Consider the following 27,396-nt stretch of genomic DNA (forward strand, 5'->3'; position numbering starts at 1 on the left):
AAAATGAAATTGTCAGTGTTCAACCATTTCAAGAGATAGCATATAATCAAAGTCAATGGTAATGAAGGAAGAATTTTAAGCTGCACTGAAGACATTGGCAAAGAACAGGACCAATTTATGGAATACAAATTGAAATGTTTCAACAAACTAATGCAACACTGGAGACACTCTTCTATGCCAAGAAATTTGGAAAACCAACTGACTATAAGAGATCCACGTTTGTGCACATTCCAAAGAGATAAGACAGAACATGGAAATTATCAAATAATATCATTAATACCACATGCAAGTAAAATTTCGATAAAGATAATTCAAAAACATTTTCCTTGTAGGCATACAGATAGTACCCTATCACAAGCACCACTATATTTACAGATATATCTTGAAATGTTCTTGAAGAATGCTACAGCATTCCTCAACTTATCACTTCCAACATAGTATAAACACCATGATTGTTCAGTTCAAAATGGCCAATACCCGTGAATTTGCATTCACTAACACTTATGGTATCAATCTTTATGCTTTCCATTTCCTTTTGACGATCTCCAGTTTTCCTGAAGTCATACTTCGTTTATTTTACATTCCGATTATTAATGGATGTTTGCAGTTTTTCTTCTTATTTTGAGTTGTGTTCCATGAGGAAATGATTGAGTTATGTTCTATGAGGAAGTGAAAATCCCCAAAGCTTTGTTGTATCCATGTTATTAAGGTAGACTCTACATTTTTAAGTGCTTTCCAAGCTGAAGAATTCTTCTTTTAGCATGTATCAGACGTTTTGTTGCCATTCATAACATTTCCAGGGTTAATCATTCAGAAATGGGCCACCTATTTCTTTTTCCTAGTCTGTTCTTAGTCTGTAAGCTCTGCTGAAATACCACAGTACAAGGGACTTTCTGAGTTACCCTTGTATAATTACATATGTATCTTTTCTGTATAATTACATAGAATTTGTTTTTTGGACTCCTGATGTGGCACTGTAGGATCAGCACTGGACTGCAAACTACACGGTTAGCAGTTCAAACCCATCAGCTGCTCTTTAGAAACCCTGTACAGGGTTGCTATGAGTTGGAATTGACTCCATGGGACTTAACAACAACAATCTTTTTAGGATAAAAGTGGTAAAGGGCATGAGATAGCTTTGTTTCATTCAAGAAAGGCATTCTGGTGAGTCTTATTTGAATAAATTTGGTTTTATAAGCGTTAATTCTTCATTACTGTTTCTTCTAGAAAGAAAATTCAGTTTTGAAAAACAAAACTAAGGGTACCATAATATATGAGGATGTTTTAGAGGAATTTGAAAATTAAAACAGTTGACATACCCCAGGAAGATAAAGATGTGTCCCCAAATTCCGAACAACATCTTCAGTCAAGTCAGAATGCTCAGAATCCCAGACTAATCCAATTGTAACAATCTCTGGGCAATTCATTAAAACACGACGAATTTTTATTTTTTGACCACAGTTACTCTAAAAAATAAAGAAAACACACAACAGGCAAGTTTTAAAATTATTAAGATATCCATCAGATAGAGCCTTACACAGTTTGCATTTTGTGAAAGGGCAAATTTTAACATATATCTAAAATTTAATACTTTAGTAAGCTAGAAATGTACTTTAAATGAACTATTTGTATTAATTACTGATCAAACAGAAGTTTCTTCTAAATCAAGTACTGTTCTTTAATAATGTAAATATATTAAAGTAAGAGCTCAACTTAAAAAAAAACCAATGCTGAGATAAATAGATCAGAGTATAGAAAGTTACCAAAAACACTTAAAAAATTAAAAACTTAAATTATTTTCATTATCATTTTCATGATAATTCCTGAATGTTTGTTTTTTAAACTGACAAACATAGATAGATACATAAGTCTCCAACTTATACTTACAGGACATTTTCTAAAGTCATCAGTGGTATTTGCTGCTTGCAGCAATTCTGCAAACATTTCAGGCTTAAAGCGTTCATGTCTTTCCATCATTTTTTCAAATTCATTACTAAATAAGAAAGAAGCAGTCCCAAATTAGGCCTATGAACTTAAATCAGATTTAACACATTACACATGAAAAATACTTAGTAAATATAGGCTTGAATTACAGTTTCAAGTTCATATACTGGTTGTGCCTAAAGACAAAGTAATTTTCCTTAACATGAAGAATTATAAAAATTGGCAGCTATATGTTGAAACCAAACCTTATGCTAAGATATAATAATTGTTATTGCTAAGTACCGCCAAGTCGATTTCAACTCACAGAAATCACGTGTAGGGTTTCAGCGGAGCTCTTGGTGAATTTGAACCACTGACCTTGTGCTTATCCTACAGCGCCACACCAGTCCTCAAAGAATGTAATTAATAGTAAGAAAATGCACTTTCGTTGTGGCGCTGTGGGTTAATGCACCAGACTGCAAAGCCATTTGAACTGCAAGGTTAGTGGTTCAAGCTCACCAGCTGCTCCTAGGAAACCTTATCCAGGGTCGCTATGGGTCGGAACCCACTCGATGGCACTTAACAACAACAACTTGTCAAGGATACAGTTCTCTGTCTGAAGGTCATATGTTTCTTTTAAAACGTTACTTATACTCAAAAATTTTTTAAATTCAGTATTTTAAAAAGTTAACAAAGTTACTTTGTTAACGCTGACCTAGCAACAACAAAAATATTGTGAGAAACTCACTTTTTCTGACTCAAAGTTCACAGAAAGAAAGCTACCATTTTCAATCAGGAGAAAGTGATCTGCTGATTAAATGCACCAGGTACAACTAATGCCATTTGGATGCCGATAGCCCTGTGCATTGAGCCATTGAAGGAGCAACAGAGGAGCAGATGCAGCAAAACCAAGAGCCAGAGTACCAGACAGAGCTATGGGCTTCTCAGCCCATGGAGCAAGTAAAGCTGAATGATTTTGGGTAGGATGCTTGTTTGTAGAGTCAGGGTGCCTCCAGGCACTTAACTGAAGTTTGGTGACCTTTAGAGCTGGAGCAGAAAGCCTTCAGGCTGGGGGTTATGATGAAATGGAGTGCCCTTTGGGCATTTGTAAGCAGCTCTAAAAGAGCTTTGTAACATTGCAAGAGCAGGGCAGAGGCCAAAGAGAGGCCTGCCTGTGAGTATAAGAGAGGAGAAGCTGTGCTGACGGGAGAACTGGGCCCTGAATATTTCTGCCCCTGAATCTGAACCTGTTAAAAGTCCTCGTGTGTGCCAGTAGGATAAGCTGTGGACTGCTAGCCACAAGGTCAGTGGCTCAGACCCACCAGCCGGAAACCCTATACAGGGTTGCTATGAGTTGAAACCTACTTGACGGCACAGCAGCAACAACCATGTCTCTAATAAACCATATAACTGTGAGTATAGTGTCTGAGTTCTGTGTGACCACTGTAATGAATTACGAAAGTCAACTAAGGCGACGGTACTGTGGAAGGGATGGCTGGTACTACTTTTTGCAACAGTACAAATAATCTACAAGTATTCAAATACAACCCAATCTACAGTACTTCACAAACACTGCTGTTGTTGAACATTAGGTGCTGTTGAGTCAGTTACAACTAACTGAGCCAACAGAATGAAACACTGCCCAGTCCTGCACCAATCTCATAACTGTTCCTGTTTGAGCCCACTGGTGCAGACACTAAGTCAATCCATGTTGTGGAGGATCTTCCTTTTTTTCACTCAGAATAATGTCCTACAAGTTCATCCATGTTGTGAGGTGTTTTGCAGATGTGTTATTCTTCAACAATGCATAATATTCCACTGTGTATATATACCAAAGCTTTTTAAATTGTTTTTGTGTCAATGGGCATTTAGGCTGTTCCATCTTTTTGATATGTATCTTGCAGACAGCATATTGATGGATCCTACTTTCTTATCTACTTTTCTGCAAGAGATTTGTCCAATACAATATATCATTTGATTTCTTGACTGCTGCTTCCATGGGCTTTGATTATGGATACAAGTAAAATAAAATCCTTGACAATTTCATTATTCAAGGACAGACATAACAAAAAGCACTAAATCTGATATTGCTGTTGTGAAGTGCTGTCCAGTCAGTTCTGACTCATAGCAATCCTGTATAGGGTTTCCAAGCAGCAGCCGCTGAGTTTGAACTGCAGACCTTGAGATTCAAATGACCTTGTGGTCCAGTGCTTATCCTACAGCACCACACCAGGACTCCACTAAATCTGATAGTTAATTCACATTGTACATTTAGTTGTTATTTGATGCCATCAAGTTGGTTTTGACTCACAACCACCCTGAACAAGGTTTGTGAGGCTGTAAATCTTTGCAATAGCAGAAAGCTTCAGCTTTCTCTTGCAGAGTGGCTGGTAGGTTTGAACTGCTGACCTTGTGGTTAGCTGTCCAGTGTTTATCCTACAGTACCACCAACACTCCTTAAATTGTATATACGGTTTTTAAAAACTGACAGCATCAGAGTAGTGTTTAAGAAGACATTTTGAAGTCTATCAGACCTGGATTTCAATCCTTATCAGTCCATTTACCAGATCAACCTCATCAAACCTACTTTTTCTCAACAAAGTAGTATCTTTATTAAAATTAAAAGGGATATTTTACATAAAATCTGGATTCAATTATGTGGATTCAAATTATGACAGAAATAAAATTCTGGGATCCTATACTCTAATTTGCACTGTAGACCAGGCAAAGTCCAATGGGGATATAATTCTTGTGTAAAATACTGCATCAGATCACTGCAATTTTATAAAACTGTTTCAACGTAGAGTTGAAATTTTACAGTTTTAATGTGCAACCTATCTCTTTTTAAACACCATTTTACTTTTCACACAGAAAGGGAAAAATAAGCCTACAAATTGACTTAAGTTTAAGGAATGTTTCTCTAAATCAAGATTTCCAAAGTCTCTTTATATAAGAAAGATTTAGACACACCTAAATACTTATTTAATAATCGTTAAGAAATGCTGTACTACCCCCAAGAAAGCCATGATGCTTAATAATGGAATGACATGGATAATCACAAGACATTCATGCTGCACACCGATGAAAACAGCAATGCTATTTATCAACTGTTGCACTGATGTATTCTAACTGATAATTACTGATTAACATTATGTGCTTTGCATTAAAATGTTTACAAACACTTGTGATCTTTGTTGCTGTTGTTGTTAAGTGCCATGGAGTCAGTTCCGACTCATAGCGACCCTGTACAGGGTTTCTGAGGCTGTAAATCTTTATGGGAGCAGAAAGCCTCATCTTTCTCTGGCAGAGTGGCTGGTAGTTTCGAACTTCTGACCTTAAGGTTAGCAGCCCAATTCGTAACCACTATGTTACCAGAGCTCCTACTTGTGATCTTACTAGATATTTATTACATATCAAATATTTACACTCTTAAATCCCTGTTGATGTTTGGTCAGTATTCAAACAATTCTTATAATAAAGTCTAGGGATCAAACTTAGATTCCTAGCTAGTTAATGTTTCACGTACAGGCAAGAGAAGGAAGTAAAGGTGGGTTGGTGGGAAGGAGTCAAGAGAGAAAAGTGAAAGGAAGGGTAAGAGAAAGAAGTAGGAATACATGACAAATTTTCACTTAAAGAGAATTTAAAAATTGCACATGCAATAATCTGAGGATTTTCACTTTTCCCCCCCTTTCTACTTACCTTAGCTTCCACCCCTATAAAGGGTCACAACAGAACTGACAGGAAACATAGTCAGTACAAAGCAATACCTTAGTAAAAATTAAGAAACCATGTGCACTTCTACCTACTATTGAGCTTATCATTTTAAGATGGCCTTCACAGTTCCATACAGTTGCTATAAGTAGACAGTAAAAGCAATGTTCCAATTTTGGGGGTACACTTTATAGTTATTAGCCTCAAGGAGTGAAATCCTGATTTTATAGGACAAATGCTCAACGTGTTACTAACAGCTTGTACAAATATGCTTAATAGGTCCTTACCATAGAGCTGTTGTAGAAATGTACCGCACAAACTCTGTAAAAGGAAGAGGATCTGATGATGCTCCACAGCTACGACACACGCACTAAAGGTAAAAACATACATTTAATTTATCAATCATAAAACTTAAATATCTAATCAAAGAGTTAAGCTGTCGCACCTGTTCATAGAGGGTCATTGCAAACTTCTGGTGAGTGATGCACGACTTAGAAGTACACATGTCTGCATCTCTGCTTGGCACTATGTGAAAATGAATTCTTTCCAATATATTTTCCTAATTAAAAAAGAAAAAGGCAAATGAATTGCTGATATTTCTGAAGGCATTTCAAAAATGAAGCTTTTTCTAAAGATGATTTTTTTTTTAATGTTTTATTGTGAATTATGTCCTAGTTTACATGGGAGAACATTAGTCTTACATTCAACCTATTGTGTATCGTTTCATTGCCATGGTTACAATCCCCTCCATGCATCATCAACCAACCAAAGGGTATACACACTACAAGTCTGCCCCCCAGTCGTCAGCACACAGCCCCTCTCCCTCTCTGGGTCTAAAGTCCCCAGCTGCTCCATCGCTCCACATCATTGTCTCTGCCTCCATCTCAGGCATCACTGCTTATCTGGATAGGGTCTCGCTCTCTGCTCTTCTCCCTTGATGGTCCCAGGGACCTCCGCTCCTAGGCTGAAAAGTTAATCACTCCCCTCTTTGCTACAAAACATCTACCTTTACATTTCCAACCGTCACAGTCAGTCCTAATAACAATTATTCACTATTGTATCACAAGAGACCTATCCGTATTTCATTTCATCAGCCCCGCCTAGACAGACTGGATACTACTCAGTGGAGATTCTATATTCCTCCACGCCCTGTGGATCTAAGTTCCCTCTTGAAAGCTTGTAAGCCAGTCACTTCTTGCCTTTCCACCCCCCATTTTGGGTAGCTAATGTCCAAGTTGCCCATCCCTGTCTACCCTGTGTATGGAGGAGGTGGGAATGATCCCTGCTGCAAAGATTTGTTCCCTCTTTTGACCTACTGCATCCATAAGTGTAGGTCAAGTTCATCAAATTGTATCAGATTACTCTTTTTTTCCTCTTCTTTCTTCTTCTAGTTGAGCTCTGATCTTCCAGTCATTGAAAGCCAGGTCAAATGGGTATTATCTGCAAGTGTGGGAGTTCTTGTGCATATGCCCTCTCTTCTTATCAGCTGGACGCTTCACTCTCCACTCTAGTCCTCTATGGCTATGTCACTGACTCTGGGGCCAAGAGTCCCTAGCTCTTGCCACAATGCTGGCCAACTACATCTCCACCCGGGTTCACAGGAGTCTATTGAACGTTGTAGGGCTTAGCTAGCAGCTTCATTGCTGTTTTTCCCTCACTTCCCCTTATCAGTGATGAGCATGGTCACCAATCAGAGTGTGTATTCCCACTGAGTCTTAGTCTTGGAAGGGGGTTTACACTGAGGGGACCCGACCACTTGCCTTGACATCTCCTGGGCAAACAACTTGCTTGTTCTTGTAGTAAAGATGATTTTTAAACACTTTTTGAAAATCAACCCACGATGGCTGACATCTAAAATTTAATATTAGCAAAGATTCCTGTTTTCACATTAATGAAAATTGTTGTTGTTAAGTGCCAGCGAGTCAATTCTGACCCATAGCGACCCTGTACAGGGTTTCCAAGGAGCAGCTGGTGAGCTGGAACCACCGACCTTGCAGTTCAAACAACTATGCAGTCTGAGGCATTATCCCACAAAGCCACACCAGGACTCTTAATGAAAAATTTTAAAAGTACTACTTAGATCATCTGTAAACTTAGATCAAAGTATCAATGATAATATATCTACACTAATACATAATGCAGTGAATTTGCTCTGCAACAAGTTTGATATTAGAGTTGAGACTTATAATACAAATCAGTATTTATTTCTGCAATGAGTTCAGTATTAAGCAAAATATGTTTATTTTGGGTTTTAAGTGAGAACAATTACAAACAAAAGAAAAAGGAAAAATATATTTCATTATTATGAATGGCAAAGTAAAGGTTTGCCCTAGGTTAAAAAAACAACAGATGTGATTTTTTAGGCTAATAAAACATAAATATCAAATGAATTCCACAGAAAATAAAACTCTTCAGAAAACAAATCAGAAGATTTGGTCATGCATTATGTGGAGGCTGATATTTTACTTGAGTAAAAGAGAAGCTGCTTATAGGTTTGAACTGCTGACCTTGTGGGTTAACTGTCCAGTGCCTATCCTACAGCATCACTAATGTCAAGAATAAAGAAATTGAAGATTTTAAATAACTTCTGTAATCTTAATCTGATAAAAATCCAATCAAGATGCATTGATAATTATTGGTGATTGGAATGCAAAAGTTGGAAACAAAAATTAAGCATTTGTAGTTGGGAAATAAGGGGTTTCAAAAAGTTCATGGAAAAATTCCATTATATTTTAATTCCACTGTTATATGAAATTTTGAAGCCCCCTTTTATGGCTTTAGTTTTAGAAACAATGACAGATATCACATAGAATAGAATTTTGAAAGACCATTGACCTATTCATTAGAAATACCTTTTTCAACAACATAAATGGCTAAATAGAATACTCGTTTTGGTTTTTTTTTAAAGCCTTTAAGCAATTTTGACAAAAATTTAAATTAATGAGAAAGCTGACAGGCAATCACTAAAGCTGAAGTCTTGACACCAAACAAGAAGTATAAAACATTATGAGGAACTTTATTCACAAAGTCATGGCATAAATTTGTATTTTTTAAATGGAATAATTCTATAATCCCTAAACACTAACTAGAAATATCCAAGTTTACCCAAACTTCATCCAGAACTAGCCAAGAATACTGCTGAAAGTTCTCTTTATATTCAGCAGTTACTGTGAAGATCTTTCTCATTTGTTCACCAATTAGAAATGGCTTAATTTCTGCCTCTCATTTATGTTTTGGAATTAAGTCAGTGACCATTTAAATAATGCATTTTTTGTTGTTGTTATTCCTTAAAATGTCATTACCAGTATACTGTACATACTATGTGTGTGTCTATATATATAATACATAAAAGCTTGATTGAGATTGATTTTTCTGTTACCCAATCCATACATTTAGTAGGCCAGTTCCAGTGACTGTTTGGAGCCAATTTTGTAAGAAGCTCACGTGCTTAGAAGCTTTGTAGCTCTTCCTTAGACTCAGTGTACTATCGGTCATTAATGCTGACAAAGACATACTTCCCGATGTATCATCTTCCTTTAGGTTCAAAAATGATTCTCGAGTTATTTGAAGGATTTCTCTCAAACCTTCATTTTCTTGTTCAAGTTGAAATATTTGTTCTTGTTCCTTGCAACCCTGTTGCTTATCAATTTCAATGGCTTTCCTCATTACTGCAGCCATTTCAGTTATTTGGTCAACATGTGCTTGTTAAGTCCTTGGAGAGCTGCTCTTATAGCTTCATTATTATAACTGGATTAGTGTCATTATTATAATTGAATCATCTTTTTTCCTTGCCATTAGTAGTCTTAATATTTGTTCTCAATATTTGCTCATTATTAAGTTCCAAAGCAGAGTGATGTTCTTCCAGGGCTGTACACAATTCTTTGTTCTCTTGTAATTCTCTGATTTGTCTGTTTTCTTGCTGGATTCCCATAACTCTTGTGGACTGTGGTGAGTGTCTTGCAACTTCATTAAGTTCTTGATTTTCTTCCTGGTACTGCATCATTGCTTCTACTTGCTTACTGAGAGCTATGATTTGTTCAACGAGATTCTGCTGCATCATCACTTCTCAGTCTTTCAACAGGAGCTTTAGCATCAGCAAGTGCATTCTCAATTGTGCAACTAATTTCTAATGGAATACTCCAGTCTCAATTCCTTGTAGCCGTCAGCTATGATAATTAAGAACCCAAGGTCTTGGGCAATGGGACCACCTGCAGGGAACAGGGAATAGAGACATCCTCTCTCCATCCCCAACCCCAGCACCTGTTCAGTTCAGCTCCTTCAGTAAGCAGGCGCAGAACTGGATAGAGTTAGTGGAAAGACAGCAGCGGAGGGAATTGAGGCAAACCCTGTCATTACTGACCCCAGAAAATCTCTGCTGACTGCCTCAGATAAGCACTCTGTAAGTGCCTCCCAAACAGAATACTCTTATACAAGGAGTTCTGGTGTGGCACTGTGGGTTAATGCACTGTATTGCAAGGTGGGTTAGAACAAGGTCAGCGGTTCAAGCTTACCAGCCACTCCTCAGAAACCCTATACAGGGTCGCTATGAATCAAAACTGACTCAATGGCACCTAACAACAACAACAACAATACAAAAATGAAGTAGACTACATATGTGGAAAACAATGATGGAGAAGCTCAATATCGTTAAATCAGAACAAGTCCAGAAACCAGCTATGAAAAAGACCATCAATTGCTCATATGCAAGTTAAAAGTGGAAGATAAAGAAAATGAAAAGTCCACAAGAGGCAAAGTATGAATATAAGGTCGCGATGGGTCGGTACCGACTCGATGGCACCTAATAACAACAACAATTTTAAGACTATCTCAAGAACTGATTGGCTGCACTGAACATTAATGAATGAAAACCATATGTTGTGGGATGACATGACAGCAAAAACATTATCCAAGAAGAATTTAAAAGGTCATTGAGAGGCCAGGGGAGAAAGACATGACCAAAAATGAATGTCAAAGTCATTGTACCAGATGGACTTAAACTGAGCCTTAAAGAATAGGCAAGATATGAATCCATTGACTAATTCTGATACCTATGTACTGTTAAGGAGTCCTGGTGTGGTGCCGTGGATTATTGCACCAGCCTGCAAAGCCATTTGAACTGCAAGGTTGGCAGTTCAAACTTACCAGCTGCTCCTCGGAAATCCTATGCAGGGTTGCTGACTCAATGACACTTAACAACAACAAATGTACTGTTAAAAATATTATTTTATTTTCTCAAAATTTATACCATTAAAGGAATCAAAGAGTGAGTATCCCTACTTCTTAAGGATTATCAAAATACTTACAAAGCACTCTGCAGCATCATCCATAAGTCCAAGCTGAAATCGTTGCTCATCTTTGAAGCTCTCTGCCAGAGCATGCCTTATGTTATCTGAAGGAAGTGCTTTTTCTCGACTGTGTTGAAACTGTGCAAATATTGTCTGTAAATCACCAGTTACATCAGTAAGTTTAATGCCAACAACTTAAAAAAACTTCAAATAATTTCATTGTAAGATAGTAAAATTCAAAACAATTTTTCACACTTAGAAACTGGTACAAAAGTCTTTTACTCTAAAATTTCATAAAATTAAAAAAAAATTTTCATATTAGCACAAAAATGTAGATATTTTGAAACAGTCCCTAAATGAGTAGGAACTTAATATATTAATGTGCATAAAATTAGCAAGCACACTAAGATTCTGATTTTGTAAGCCATGAACTGATTGCAATGCAGGCAGCTCAATTAACAAGTTTTAAGAAAATCTGCTTTAAAATCTAAAACTACTTAGGAAATTAAAATTATGCTAACAAAAATATATGTAAAACCACATTAAAATTAGTATTAACTCAATAATCTTAAAAATAAAAATGAAAACACCCTAAAATAATCTTGAGTGAAATTTTAAAAAATTTCTTCTACCAGGGTCTTAAGTAAACCTCAAAGAATGGCAAACTCCAATTTAAAAACAAAAATTAGACAGCTCCTGGTGTGGCACTGTGGGTTAATGCACCAGACTGCAAAGCCATTTGAACTACAAGGTCGGCAGTTCAAGCTTACCAGCTGCTCCTTGGAAACCCTATACAGGGCCCCTATGGGTAGTAATCAACTCCACGGCACTTAAAAACAACAATGGAATAACAAGTTTCACACTATTATACTAAATTTGCTTTAAAAAGATAAAAAGGCATATTTTATAAAAAGAGTCAGAGAAAAGATAATTACTTGTAGGGCTTTAAAAAAGGTATTTTCAAGTTTTGTATACAAATTCTCTACATGAGAAAAAGTCCATGCATAATGAATTAAAATGAAAAGTCCAGGAGACAGGAATCAGTTCTGAGAAACTGCAAGGAAGCTAGTCTGTATTAGAGGAGGTAGGCTCTATATGTAAGACTATTTAAATTTTGAGATAAGAAACTGAATTATATTTATTTCTATAATTGGGAGTCCTGGTATACCACTGTAGGATAAGCACTGGACCACTAACTACAAGATTGGCAGTTCAAACCCCACAGCCACTCCTATATAGTGTTGCTATGGGTCAGAACCAACTTAACAGCACTTACCAAATTTTATAATTGGTCAAAATAGTCAAAAGTTACTACAGAGAAAATAAAATATAATACTGTAATTTGATCTGAATTCATTCTTCATCCTCTAACAATAACCTGATTTTGCTGTTCTAAAATCCCCATTGGTAAGTTATTCCACAATCCTTTAAAAAACATAAGGAAATTAAAGCACACAAATGCCTTTGTTTTTCGTGTGTGTGTGTGTGTGTGTGTGTGTGTGTGTGCGCGCGCACGCTTGGTGGTGGTGGTGGCTATGTGCTGCGGAGTCAGTTCCGACTCATAGAGACCCTGCATAGGGTTTCCAAGGCTGTAAATCTTTATGGGAGCAGAAAGCCTCATCTGTCTCCCACAGAACAACGGGTAGTTTCAAACTGCTGACCTTGAGGTTAGCAAGTCAACTTGTAACCACTACACTACCAGAGCTCCTCAGGATATTCAATAACATCATTTATCTAAAACACAATGATAAAATATTAAATTCCTAATCTTATTTGAAGAGTCCAGGTGTGGCACTGTCAGATAAACACTGGACTGTTAACCTCAAGGTTGATGGTTCAAACCCACCAGCCACTTGCTGGAAACCCTATACAGGGTCGCTATGAGTTGAAACCATCAAGACAGTACTTAACAACAATCGTATGTGATCTTAAAAGTTTAATTTATAAGACAAATTCTTGGGTAAATCCTTCAGTAGCACAAATAAGTTAAAGGAAATATATTCAGGTTATTACTTAACTACTACTTCTTATCTTGTGACCCCACAGGTCTTCTTTCATCCAACACCTTCTTCAAATCTTGACTCAAATGTCATTTTCTCAGCCACTCAACACTCGCTACCTTTTTTCCTAATTTTGCTTCCTTAGCACTAAATGTCATCTAATATACTACATAGTTCGCTTACCTATTATCTCCGTTACTGTAACAAAACAAACTCCATGAGATCAGGGATTCTTACCAGTTCCTCATTACTTTCTACAACACTGTTGTATCCCCAGCAATTACAGCAGTGCCCACAACACAGTAAGAACTCAATAAGCACTTAATGAATGAATAAAAAAATTATTTCAAATTAATAAAATATGTAATGCTCCAAGCAACTTGGTACTATGTAAAATATTAAATTTAATTACCGTTAGATAAAAACAGCAAACAAAAACATTTGTTGTTGTTGTTAAGTGCCTTCAAAACATAAAACTGAATAAAAGACACTTTAAGAATAAATCTCAAAACTACAAACTACTGGATTATCAACGTTAATTACAAATAAACTGACAATTAAATTTGTAGAGAAACAATTGATAGTATTTGTTCACAGCTATTAAAAAGCTGGATGGAGGCCTGATGTGGTACTGTAGGATAGGCACTGGACTGCTAACCACAAAGTTAGTGGTTCAAACCCACCAGCCACTCCTTGGAAACCCTATAAAGGGTTGATAAGAGTCAAAACCAACTCAACAACACTTAAGAACACCATTAAAAAGTTACCTTCAGTGCACAAAATATGCAGGCATCTCCCTGACAGACATGTCCAGTTAAAATCCGCAAGCTTCGTCGGAATATGTCCAGTTGCCATAAAACCTAAGAAATGGTGAAATGGGAAGGGAAAAAAACCACAGTAAGATTTTTCTTAATGTAAAAAAAAATTCGCTTTTTTTTTTTAAATTTCAAGCTAATAATTAACTTCTTTTTGTCACTTGTGTATAATCAAATTAGATATATATTACCAGTAAATATAATAACAAGGAACCTAGGTTGCATAAGCAGTTTGGCTCAATTGCTACCTTTAAGGGTGCTGGTTTGAACCCACCCAGACCCAGCAACTTTACAAAAGAAAAGGCCTGGAGAACTGTTTCTGGAAAGATTACAGAAAAAAATAAAATAAAAACCGAAGGAGCAATTCTACATTGTAACACATGAGGTCACTGTGAGTCAAGGGCCAACTCAACAGCATATTAACAAAGAATAACAGCAAGTATGAAAGTAAACTGTTAAAGGCTTTACATCTTCATGGATGCAGAAAGCCTCAACTTTTTTCAGAGAAGCAGCTGGTGGGCTCAAACTATGGATGTACAAAAACTGACAATCATAAAACTATAAAGATAGTAGGGTACGTTCTGTGAAGAAACTAAAACAGAAATATGAATTCCAGGAAAGCAAAGAAAGAGATAAAATTATCCAGTTGTCAAGTGCTTTTTCATGTGTTATGCAAACAGAAAACCCTCAAAATCAAAACCTGTTGCCATTAAGTCAATTCCTACTCACAGCAACCCTACGTTATATAGGACAGAGCTCTAAAGGGTTTTCAGACTAAAATCCTTATGGCAGTCAGTTGCCAGCCCTTTCTTCAATTGAGCCATGGATGGGTTCAAACCTTTAGTAGTCAAGCACAAACTGTCTGTACCACCCAGGGATCTTAAACATGGTATTGTTGTTGTTAAGTCCTGTCAAGTTGGTTCTGACTCATTGAGACCCTGTACAGGATTTCTATGGAGCGGCTGGTGTTTTAAATCACCAACCTTGCGGTTAGCAGTCCAGCACTACACAAGACTCCTAAGTTTACAATTGTTGTTGTTATTAAGTACCGTGGTGTTTACAATAAAGATCAGTTAATAAGACTATTAATCAAATTTAAGAATGAACCACTAATACCACAAAGTCCCAGGGTATTTAAATTCAATAAAAGTTTTATTTAAAAATGCCAATATTTAGAATGCACTGCAGAAAGTCTTTGACAGGTATTTAGATGTATGATGAAAAATTTTAGATGTAAATTTAAAAACGTGGCAAAGAAGTACGAACATACCCACTCAATGTATGAAGGTCTACACATTTAAAAAAAAATTATTTAGGGACAATGTTAATAACAGTTTGGTTCCACCATCTATTTCATAGAAGAAAGATGAGTCTTTCTACTCCTGTGACGATTTGCAGGCTCGGAAACCCTATACAGGGTCACTGTGAGTCAAAAGCAACTCCATGGTGCCTAACTATCAACAACATGAACAAAGCTGTTTGAAAATAACTGTCCTAGTGGCCTATTTAGAAAAAGAAAGCCAAAATGCAGAAATCAACGAAAAATAAAAAGTAACAGCAACGTAGAACATGAGAAAGACTAAAAGAACAAGCACATAAAGGTAATACAGGTGTCCAAGGACAATGATTCAATATTTTGCCTCAGGCAAGGTATCAACAATTGTAATTGATTGTAAATACTACTACAAATAAGCCCTAACATTTTCTTTTCTCATTTATTTACCTATCTAAACCTTTCACCACTTTATATTTTCTGTCTTTATAAATAAAGGTGTGTTATAACAGTCAAGCGCTTGGGTTATTTTTGTTAAGTGCTGTCAAGTCCATTCTGACTCTTAGTGACCCTGTATAAGGTTTCCAAGGTTGCAAATCATTGCAGTAGCAGAAAGCATCATCTTTCTACTGCTGGCGGACTTAAATAGCCAACCTTATTGTTCTTCGTCCATCTTGCTCCCCAGCACTTGGCGCTAACTGGTAATTTGGTAGTTCAAACCCACCCCGTGGGTCCAAAGCAGAAATACTCATGATTTGCTCCTATAAAGATTGTTTAAGTGCTGTCAAGTAGGTTCCAACTCTTAGCAACCCAGTATAAGGTTTCCAAGGAGCAATTAGTGGATTTGAACTGCTGACCTTATGGTTCGCAGTACAGTGCTGAATACTACAGCACCGGACCGGGAGTCCCCTGTAAAGACTACAGCCTAAAAACCCTATGCAGTAGCTCTACTCTGTTACATGGGTTGCTAAGAGTCAAAATTGACTCAATGCATCAAGCTGCAATAACATCTTTATAAATAATTGTCAGAATTTTCAACTAAGATGCAATAACAGGTATCAGATTTACCTTCCTGTCTGAAACAACAATGAAATCAGTCAAAATATCTGAAATGGCTCTGAGGACACTGTACACATCAGATAACAAAAGACCGTAATTCATGGAAAATGAATTAGAAACAAATAAAATAGGCTATACAATTGCCCCAGCATATGCTCTAGAGAATGTTTCCAAGCCATGGGACAGTAAAGGTGAACCCAAGGAGTGGCCAGCAGATGGCCTGAATTGAAATGGAGGTGGGAGTGCTAGGGAAGCCAAAGAGGGTCAGAGTACTGAAGAGGAAGGAGCTGTAGCGAGAAACAATAACCATAAATCTTCAGAGAGCCTCCTCTTGACTATTCAGGTAGATACTGATGTATACAATCTTGTACACATGTATACCAGCTGAAGAAAATACCCAAAGAATTATAGGTAACAGTGCCCAGACCTGAGATAGGTAGGTGCCTAGTCCCAACAACCAAGGTAAAAAAAAACTTCATAGTTCCACAGGGTACTGATTATAAAAGAAAAGTCTTGCCTCCGCAGTCGAGAAATTAAGCCTGGAATAAACTGAGCTTACATGTAAAATGGTCAAAACTCTTTCCAAATAAATTAACCTTTATCCCAAAACAAAGCTCAAGAATACTTTTGTTGTTAAGTGCTGTAGATTTCTATCACCCCAATATCTATCACCCAACAAGGTAAAAACTTCTACAGACTGAAATCCAATAAAGAAATCATGCAAAGAAATCCAAAATAAAGAATTTTTAAAAATTAACCAACTGAAAATGACCTATATTTACATGAGTCTATGGTACTGCAGGATAATACACTGGACTGCAGGTTGGTTTGAACTGTAAGGTCAGCAGTTCAAACTCACCAGCTACTCCTCAGAAACCCTATGAAGGGTGGAAATGAATAGGAACCGACTCAAGACACTTAACAATAACAATCTACAATGACAGAATAGACATGTACAGTAAGACAAATACAAATGTATTTCTATGTTCAAGAATCTAGAGGAAATACTTGTTTAGTGCTATAGAGTCAATTCCAACTCACAGTGACCCTCTAAATGCTGGTGAGTGTGAACTGCTGACCTTGCAGTTCAAACCACCTTGTGGTCAAGTGTTACACCAGGACTCCGGAGGAAATACCAAGCATGGTTAAGTAGACAAGAAAGATTTTTTTTTTTAAATACCCAAATGCACCCAGATATTACAACGTCTGAGATGATAAGTACACTGAATGGGATTAACAGCAGATGAGACACTGCAAAATAAACAATTAGTGAATTTGAAGACATGGCCATAGACCTAAATTATATGATTTGAAAAGTGTGATTAATGCAGATATGGTCAACTCAGAGCATCAAACATGTCTTCCTTTTTTCAACACTTAATATGAAAAAGTAGTCCCAGTGATTGGGTGGGTTTAGTAATATAACAATAATATTAAAATAGTAGCTACAGAAAAAAAAAAAAATCAACCAAAGAATCATATACCCAGCAAAATTGCCCCTTGATATGATGGCAAAATTAAGATAATTCGATATAAACAGAATGAATCTATGCTAATTTAGCACACTTCAATCTGGGGAATGTTTGTATTAATGGGTTGATTCCAATTTTTCTTTAAAATTTGAAAAATAGCTTTTAAACTGCTACGTTTTAAAAATTGTTGTTCTTAAGTGCTGTTGAGTCAGTTCTGACTTACGGTGTGACCCAGTAGAATGTTTCCAAGGCTTTAAACCTTTGCATGAGCAGAATATATAATGCGTATTAATGAGCAGGGATCAAATCACAAAAAGGTAGGTAAAGTTTTGTCTGTATGCCTATTCTCCTTTAAACTTTAACCTAAAAAGTGCTTCATAATTACATGAAACTAATGTTTGAGCTTAGCATGATTCAATATGCTCTGGAGTCATGGTTTCAAGCCCACCAGCTACTCCTCAGAAACCACATTACAGGATCTCTATAAGTCAGAACTGACTTGAAAGCACTTAACAACAAAAATATGCTCTTGGTATATATAGCCCTGGCTGGATACAACTAAATTACCACAAACATTACATGGAAAAACAATCCCAACTGCACGTTTTTTCCAGATATTTTAATTTATATATCAAATAGCAAAATATGTAATCACAAATAAAAGTTAAAAAAAAAAAGAAAAACCCACCAAAATCAAGATACACATTCTAAGTAAGAATGAAGAATATAAAACATATATGAGTATTTTATAGCACATGCACACATTTTATACTGATTACATTTTCTGGACTATAGCTTTCCTCATTATTCACAAACCTTTAAAATTAAATAAAAATTCCTACAAATTGAGTGAAAATTGTCTTGGCACAAAATTAAGTATAATATTTCTATTAAGTAAGCATCTTAAAACCATTTTTACATCACAGAAATGCAACTTTCTGTTTAAAAGATCATTTCTGTTTATTATAGAAACTAAAATACTCAGTTAAAATATTTTTGCTAACATTAAAAATGATATTTTTAAAACTTAAAAAAATTTAACAAGTAATTATGGTCTCACCTGTACAGCACTATTAAGAAAGCAGCTGTTTTGTCCTGGTTCATTTAATAAACCTTTGGTAGGGGCTAGAGATAGCATACTTCCAGGTTGGTAAACTTTTCCAAGATTGCTACCAGGTTTCCGTAAGAATTTTACCCATGCCATTTTCAAGCAAATTTATTTGCAAAAAGCTTAGAATTAGATACTTATGTGATGTTTCTAATGATAAAATGAATGACGTCTTTAACTATGCACTCAAATTCTGTGTAGTCTATTGCAATAACACAAGTTTCCAAGTCCATATCTTTCCTGATGCAACAAATTTTTTAAAAGTATTTCATCAAATAAAAATAGAGTATATATATGTTAATGGTCTGAAAGTTTTAAAAGGAAAAAAGATAAAGTAAACAATGTCACAGATCTTTGTGTGTTCTATTTCATAGAAGAGTTGTACAGTTTAAATGGATGACATTTTAAATGTTGTTAAGAATAATATTGATGAAAACATCATCTTCCTTTACGTCATTTGTCTTGATGGGTTAAAAAATAGATGATACCAAAGATGTAGAGTTGGCATTTGGTATAATTCCTCAGGTCATTTACTTTTCTTATGTTTTGTTTTGTTTTAATGAGAAAAAAGATACTCCTTTCCAGATGAAGTTATCAAAGTTGCATCCATATTTCAAATCAATGTGATCTCAAAGCAAATCTAAAAGAGAAAAAAAAATGTTTAAAAGTAGAGACTAATAATGAAAATTTCTACTTTTGCTATTTGAATATAAATATTGAATCAAAATTAATTATAAAATGGATTAAAACTAGTATAGTTCTAAAACATGAAAATTTAAGCATATTTAATTTAAAATTTTAATTAAAATTTCAATATAATATCAATCACTACTCATCTCAAACTTTCAATATTTGAAATGATAGTTTCATAAGAAAAATGCTCTTCAAAGAACTAAAATCAATTACACCTAAGGAATCAACATTTGAATTGCTTTTTAATAAAACAAATAGATATAATTATATTAAAAATGCTATATTATCTATCTTACACAAAGAATACAATTTCCCTTAAAAAAAGTCAGTTGATTTTATATAAATTGATATGCATAAAAACTCTGAAGAAAACTGTAGTTAATAAATCCTAATGAATTAAAGTAAAAGAACCTTAAATGTTAAACTTCTTAATTAAAAACAATCATGTTTTACTAACAAAGCTTTTTTAAAATCAATTGAATTTCCTTCCTTCCTTCACTTATTCAATAAGGATTTATTAAGTCTTATGCTGGTGCCAGGCACTTAACTAACACAATTAAAACTTTAAGGAGATGAAAAAGTCATCTGAGAAAGAACATTTGAAAGCACAGTGAACAGTAACTTCAGATTCTGAGGTTGGTGTACGCCTGGTATGTTGGCGGAATACTAAGAAAGCCTAGTGTGGCAGGAGAAATGTGAGCAAAGCAGTGAACACAGGGCAGAAAAGGTAGAAACAGAGGATGGAAAAATGACAAGTCACATAGGGATCCACATACCCTGGGTACGTTGGTATGATAGCTAAGGTTTTGTATCAGCTGTCTGGGCCAGGATTCTCAGTGGTTCAACAGTTAACATGTAGCTATCACCTCTATAATGGGATCTAATACAATACATTCAACCCCATGCATGATATGATTTGACACGTTGAGCCCTGATCTGATATACTTATTTGTTGTTGTTTTTAAGTGCTGTGGAGTCAATTCCAACCCATAGCGACCCTGTATATGGTTTCAGATGTGCAGCTAGTGGATTTGAACTGCTATGACATTGCAGTCCAGTGCTTATTCTATAGCACTACACCCTAATGTACTTATTTGTTGTTATTAGTTGTTAGGTGCCATTGAGTCAATTCCGACCCATCGTGACCCTGTATAGGGTTTCCGAGGAGCAGCTGGCGAGCTTGACCCGCTGACCTTGCAATTCAAATGGCTTTTGCAGTCTGGCACATTAACCCACAGCGCCAACTACTATGTTGTAAATCCTCACTTCCATGATTTTAATGAGGGCAGATGCAATATACAGGATTAGGTTTTATCCTGAGTCAATCTCTTTTGAGATATACAAGGAGAAAGTGAGCTGAACTCAGAGGGACCTACTACCACCAAGACAGAAGAACCAGTAGTAGAATGCATCCTTTGGACCTGGCACTGTGACGCTCCTAGATGCAAAATGTATGGAGATCTCCAAGGAATACAGGGCCTACAGATGTTGCAAGGAGACAAGGACCATTCCCCAGAGCTGACAAAGGGAGAGCCTCCAAGAGCTGGCACTCTGAATTTGGACTTCTAGTCTAAACTGTGAGATTAAATTTCTAGTGGTTAACACCACCCACTTGTTGTATTTCTGGTACAGCTGCATTATATAACTAAAACAATTGTTAAGCCACTGGAGTTTCTTTTTCACAGCCCAAAAAAGATGAGAGGCAGTGGGGCACAAGTCAGTATCATTGATCAAATACCCTGTAAAATAGGGAGGTATCACTGATTAATGACTGATCAAATATCTTGTAAGATAGGGAGCAAAAAATAATAAACCTCAGTTCTTGGGAATGGAAGTCAGAAGGCCATTTCCAGGCCTAACCTTATCACTAAACTGCTAAGTCTTGAATTTAGAGTCCTGGCGTGGCACTGTGAATTAATGTGCTGGACTGCAAGGTTGGTTTGAACTACAAGGTCGGTGGTTCAAGCTCACCGGATACTCAAAGACTCCATCGCACTTAACAACAAAGTTATCTAGGAATCCTGGTATGGCTCTGTAGGATAAGCACTAGATGGTTCTATTTTAAAAAGGATTTACTAGGGTAAGCACTGGACTGTTAACTGCAAGTGTTATGCCCAGAATTTGAGGTCCCCAAAGACCATCAAGGAGCCGACACCGATGCAAGTGCACAAGGGTTGTTTATTCAAGCTTGAGCTTGGGCATTCTCTGTATCCAGCACAGCGGACTCGGGAAAAGGCCCTGAGATCTTTGTTAGCGGAGTTTTTATAGAGTTTTCAAACAAGCTTAGGTTTTTCAACTTCACAATATTTGGATTGGTTGACATTTGGCAAAGTATGAGATGTTACAGTTTAATTGGTCAGTACTGGTAGTCTTTGTTCTTAAGCTAGGATAAGGAAAACATCTGGCATCTGGCCTTGGGTTGTCCTGTCTATTACCTATCTAGTTCTCGCTGTTGCTAGGGGTGAAAGGATATTCTAAGGCAGTATGAGCTGATTTAGCACGTTCCTGGAACAGGAGGATGTGTTCAGGCTAATGTACAGAATGGAGTCTTTTTCTTGGTCCTACACAAGGTCGGTGGTTCAAACCCACCAGCCAGTCCTCAGAAACCCTATATCGCTGTAAGTCAGAACCTTTGATTGTGTGGATCATGACAAGCTATGGACAACATTGCGAAGTATGAGGATCCGGAACACTTTATTGTACTTATGAGGAATCTGTACATGGACCAAGAGGTAGCTGTTCGAACAGAACATAGGAACACTGAATGTTTTAAAATTAAGAAAGGTGTACGACAAGGTTGTATTCTTTCACCATACTTATTCAACCTGTATGCTGAATACATGTATGGTTCTATGAAGAAAAACGTAGCATCAGGATTGGAGGAAAACTCATTAACAACCTGCAATATGCAGATGATATAACCTTGCTTGCAGAAAGTGAAGAGGACTTAAAACATTTACTGATGAAGATCAAAGAGCATAGCCTTCAGTATGGATTACATCTCAATGTAAAGAACACAAAAATCCTCACCACTGGACCAGTAAACAACATTCTTATCAACGGAGAAAAGATTGAAGTTGTCAAGGACTTCATTCTTCTTGGATCAACTATCAACACTCAAGGGAGCAGCAGTCAAGAGATCAGATGACGTATTACATTAGTCAAATCTGCTACACAAGACCCTTTAAAGTGTTGAAGAGCAAAGATGTCAGCTTGAGGACTAAGGTGTGTCTGAAAACCATGGTGTTTTCAGTAACCTCATATGCGTGTAAAAGCTGTACAGTGAATAAGGAAGACTGGAGACGAATTGATGATTTTGAGTTATGGTGTTGGAGAATATTGAAAGTGCCATGGGCTGCCAAAAGAACCAATAGATCCATTAGGAAAGAAGTGCAGTCAGAGTGCTCCTTGGAGGCCAAGATGGCCAAACTTCGTCTCTCATACTTTAGACATATTGTCAGGAGGTACCAGTCACTGGAGATGGATATGATGTTTGGTACGGTGGAGGGTCAGAAAAAAAGAGGAAGACCCCTAGAGTGAGATGGACTGGCCAAGTGGCAGCATCGATGGACTCAAGCATGGCAACAGTAGTGAGGCTGGCCCAGGATTGGGCAGTGTTTCGTTCTGCTGTGCATAAGATCGCTATGAGTCAGTACCTACTCAATGGCACCTAACAACAATAACAACAACATAAGTCAGAACCACTTGGCTTCACTTAACAACAAAGTGATCTAAATGATCCTGAAACCTTTTACACAAATGATTTCTAAAAATAAATTTACTACTGCTTTACAAGAACTGTGCATTGGTAGTTGTTGCTAAGTACTGTAGAGTCGGTTCTGGACCCTCTACAACTAAGATATTGTTGCTTGCTGGTAAGTGCCATCAAGTCGGTTCCAACCCTGTATAGGGTTTCTGAGGAGTAGCTGGTGAGTTTGAACAGCTGACCTTGCAATTCAAACCAACTTTGAAGTCTGGTGCATTGACCCACAGGGCCACACCAGGACTCCTAAAACAAAGACACAAGAGACCAATTGAAACCGACACAGATGAAAATTCTGGAAGACTGAACTTCGGAGGAAAGGTTAGAGAAGTAGACTGATGACTTGCTGGGAAGAGAAGCTAAGCAGGGATGGTGAGAGAGAGAGTCTGACTCGTGAACAACCCGCAAGATACAGCTCAACTATGTTGTGAGCAGCTTTAGGCCTGACAGAAGATTCACACATTGGAATGGAAAGGTGCTATTCCTTCTTTTTCTCCACATTCCCTGGTGACCAGAGGTGTGGCCAGCTCCCACTCTCATCTACCCACAGAGTAGACTCTGCAGTCCAACAGTTCAGAGTTATATGGCTGGATCCATTGAGCTAGCTGCACTGTTTTGGTGCCTACATTCAGGCGGTATCAGTCTTAGACCTACACAACTCAGAGTCACCAGACCAACATTTTAACCAGTCATCCTGCCCCCAGCTGCCCTGTGGTCCTAACTGACACTGAAACCAGATCCATCGAAGGCCTCCATGAACTACTTCTGGACCGAGTGCCGTGAACATAGATAGGCCAATAGGAACTCCATTTAGGGCTGCTCACATTCCTTCCACACCCACCCGTGAGTTCCTTGACTTGAAGGAGCCCCAGAGTTTTCTCCTCTCCCTGTCCAACAGTTGCACTATTTGTTTTTGTTGTTTTTCCCCCCCTGTTTGCTTTTGTTTGTTTATTCTTTCTTATCTTTCCATTCCTGTGAATTTTATCCTTTAAACCTCTGCTTTGGTTTCTCCTTCTTTTCTGCTGTTTCTCATCTCCCCTCCTGTCCCTCTTCCCCCCTTTGATCTTTCTTTACTACTCTTTCCTCTCTGATTTTTCCTCTCTCTGATTTTTCTAAGTCTTTTTCTCTTCCTTTTATTTCCTTTCTTATTTTACTAGTCTACAGCTCCATTTTCCTGTCCCTCTTTTCTTTTTTAAATTTATTCCTAAGTGGTTTTTAAAAATTTCTTAATTTTATTTACTCTCTTATTTTTATCTTCTATGGTTCCATTTCCCTGTCCCTCTTTAGTCTCTATCATTACGCATTCGTTTTATATGGTTGCTGAATGTTTTTATTGATTCTTCTCTTGTTATTCTTTTCTCTTTTCATTGTTGGTTTCTTGTTTGTTTTCCTGTGTGTATGTGTGTGTGTAGTCTTCTTTCCCACCCAACAAGCAACAGCAACCTTGCCAATACATCCCAGCCACAACCATACCCTCTGCAGCTACACTCAATGGGCAAGAGCTAATACCAGCTCCTATAACACCAGATCAACAATAGACAGCAAGCAACACAAGCCAGATCCACCTTACAATGAGGTGCAAGAATGGTGACAGAGAACGAGAACAGTGTACATACTTCCATTCTCTAATTACCCCAAAAGGAGTTGGTGAGAGCCTAAGAGCACATCAACACACAATTATCAAGTAAACACAAATACAACAACCCCACAATGCCCCAGAGACAACAGATTATTTTGGCTTACATGAGGAAACAAGAGAGAATGGCTCAAACAACTGACCAACATGTAAAGCTAGAAAAATGTTTCTGAGGAAGAAAAGGTAGTGTAACTAACTGAAAAAGAATTCAAAAGAATGATATTTAGGTGCCTTAAGTAAGAACTGACAGAATGATCGATAAAAGCAAGGAGAACACCAAAACACTTTTAGAAGAATTTAGAAAAACACTACAAGAATAAACAGACAAAAATAAATTCAAATTTTTAAACAATACAAAGCCTGAAATTAGAAATCCAGAAGATTAATACTAAGATTTCAGAACTGGACAATATATTGAAAGGGCATAAAAATAAATCTGCAGCAATGGAGCTTGAATTAGTGAGTTTGAAGATAAGTCTCTCAATACTAGTATACTAAGAGAACACAATCAGCATAAAAAAATCTGAAGAAAGCCTAAGAGTTATGTGAGACCCCAAAAAGAAGAACAACTTACGGGTCATAGGAATTCCAGAACAGGAAGAATCAATAAAAAACTAACAGAAAACTGCGAAGAGTTGATGGAATAAAAATTTCCTAACATCATGAAGGAGTCCTGGTGCAGCGCTGTGGGTTAATGCACCAGACCGCGAAGCCCTCGGAAACCCTATACAGGGTCGCTATGGGTAGGAATTGACCCGACGGCACTTGACAACAACAACAGCAACATCATGAAAGATGAGAAGATCCATAGACAAGAAGCTGAAGCCCCAAATAGGATAGATCCCAAAAGAAAAATCACCAAAACATATCATAAACAAACTTTCTAAAACCAAAAACAAGAAAAGAATTCTGAGAGCAGCTTGGGGAAAATGAATGGTTTTCTAAAGGAGAACCAATGAGACTAATAAACTATGATTCTCAACAGAAACCATACAGGAAAGATAAAATGGAATGACATACACAAAACTCTGAACGAAAAAAATTGGCAACTAAGAATCATATATCCAACAAAACTGTCCCTCAAATTTGTTGTTGTTGTTAAGTGCTGTTGAGAGTATGTACCGACTCATAGTGACTGTGTAGAGGTTTCCAAGGAACAACTGGCGTGTTTGAACCACCAATCTTGTTGCTCAAATCAACCTTGCAGTCCAGTGCTGTATCCCCAGTGCCATACAAGGACTCAAATACGCCAGTGAAATTAGGATATTTCCTGATAAAAAGAAATTAAAAGAACTTGTAACAATGAGACAGACCAACTTTACAAAAAAGCTAGAGAGTTCTTTGGACTGAGAACCAACAACCTGAGATTACCATACATGACAACACCATCCTGAACTCAATCCAGATATTGTTGTTAAGTGCCATCAAGTCACTTCTGACTCACAGCAACCCTGTATAGGGTTTCCAGGGAGCAGCTGGTAGTTTTGAACAGTCAACCTTGCGGTTAGCAGTCCAATTATTATCCTACAGTGCTACACCAGGATTATTTAAAGTAAAACAAATCTAAAAGACTGAAAATAGGAAACCAGAGATATCAATTTATAATGAAGTCAACTATAAAGTAAAAAGAAGGAATAGTATAGATAAAGAACTTCCAAATGGCTAGGAAGTAAAGTAGATTTCAAGATAAAAATGGACTTTTCTAAATAGGGAAAAAATTAACAAATTACTGGGCAACCTCAAATACAATTAATATACCGACACATCAAAATTTAAAAAGAGGAAAACCAAATACTTAGGAAACATTAATACAACAAAAATGAAGGAAAATGGAACAAAGAAACCAGCAGAACCACACACACAAAAAAAAAAACCCAGAGCAAAATAACAGCAATTAATTCATTGTTATTGCTAAGTTCTGTCAAGTCAATTCCGACCACAGCGACCCTATATAGGGTTTCCAAGGAGCACCTGGTGGGTTTACAGTCCAGTGATGATCCTACAACACCACATCAGGAGTTCAATTCATACCTATCGATAACTACACTGAATGTAAATGTAAATGGATTAAATGTACTAGTCAAGAGACAGAGAGAAAATAGTTACTTAAAAAGGAAAAGAACACAGGATTCTTCAATATGCTGTCTACAAGAGATACATCAGAGACCGTCGAAACATCCATCAACAGAAGAATGGTTAAACTGTGGTACATACACATGTTGGAATACTATGCAACGTTGAAGAATAACGATGAATCTGCAAAACACCTCGCAACGTGGATGAACCTAGAGTATGTTGTTGTTAAATGCTGTCGAGTCAACTCCGATCCACAGCGACCCTGTATAGGGTTTCCGAGGAGTAGCTGGTGAGCTTGAACCACCGACCTTACAGTACAAATGGCTTTGTAGTCTGGAGCATTAACCCACAGCGCCACACCAGGATACCATTAGAGTCTGTTTCGCTAAGTGAAATCAATCAAGTCACAAAAGGTCAAATATTATAAGAGACCAAGGTTGTAAAAGTTAAGAAAAAGTTTTCTTAATAAAAGAAACCATCAATGAAGGTTGCAGGGGTAGCAGGGAGAGAAAATTATTTATGGGCTAGATGGTAGACACATGTTAACATGAGTGACAGGGCAAAAAATATGCAAGAGGGAGG

General features: G+C 37.0%; 1 protein-coding gene and 1 pseudogene across 1 annotated transcript in view; both read right to left on the reverse strand.

Annotated features, from left to right (window-relative positions):
- The window catches only part of USP53 (ubiquitin specific peptidase 53), a 73,129-nt gene extending 54,387 nt beyond the window's left edge, over positions 1-18,742 (reverse strand). Inside the window, 7 exon segments of the mRNA XM_006874593.1 lie at positions 1,320-1,466; positions 1,888-1,993; positions 5,922-6,004; positions 6,080-6,193; positions 10,938-11,072; positions 13,687-13,779; positions 18,599-18,742. Of these exon segments, the coding sequence (XP_006874655.1) occupies positions 1,320-1,466; positions 1,888-1,993; positions 5,922-6,004; positions 6,080-6,193; positions 10,938-11,072; positions 13,687-13,779; positions 18,599-18,742 (822 nt within the window).
- LOC102827364 lies at positions 9,010-9,879 on the reverse strand (annotated as a pseudogene).
- Positions 18,743-27,396: the final 8,654 nt, after the last annotated feature.

Source organism: Chrysochloris asiatica, unplaced genomic scaffold (genome assembly GCF_000296735.1).
Source record: "Chrysochloris asiatica unplaced genomic scaffold, ChrAsi1.0 scaffold00288, whole genome shotgun sequence".
NCBI lineage: Eukaryota > Metazoa > Chordata > Mammalia > Afrosoricida > Chrysochloridae > Chrysochloris > Chrysochloris asiatica.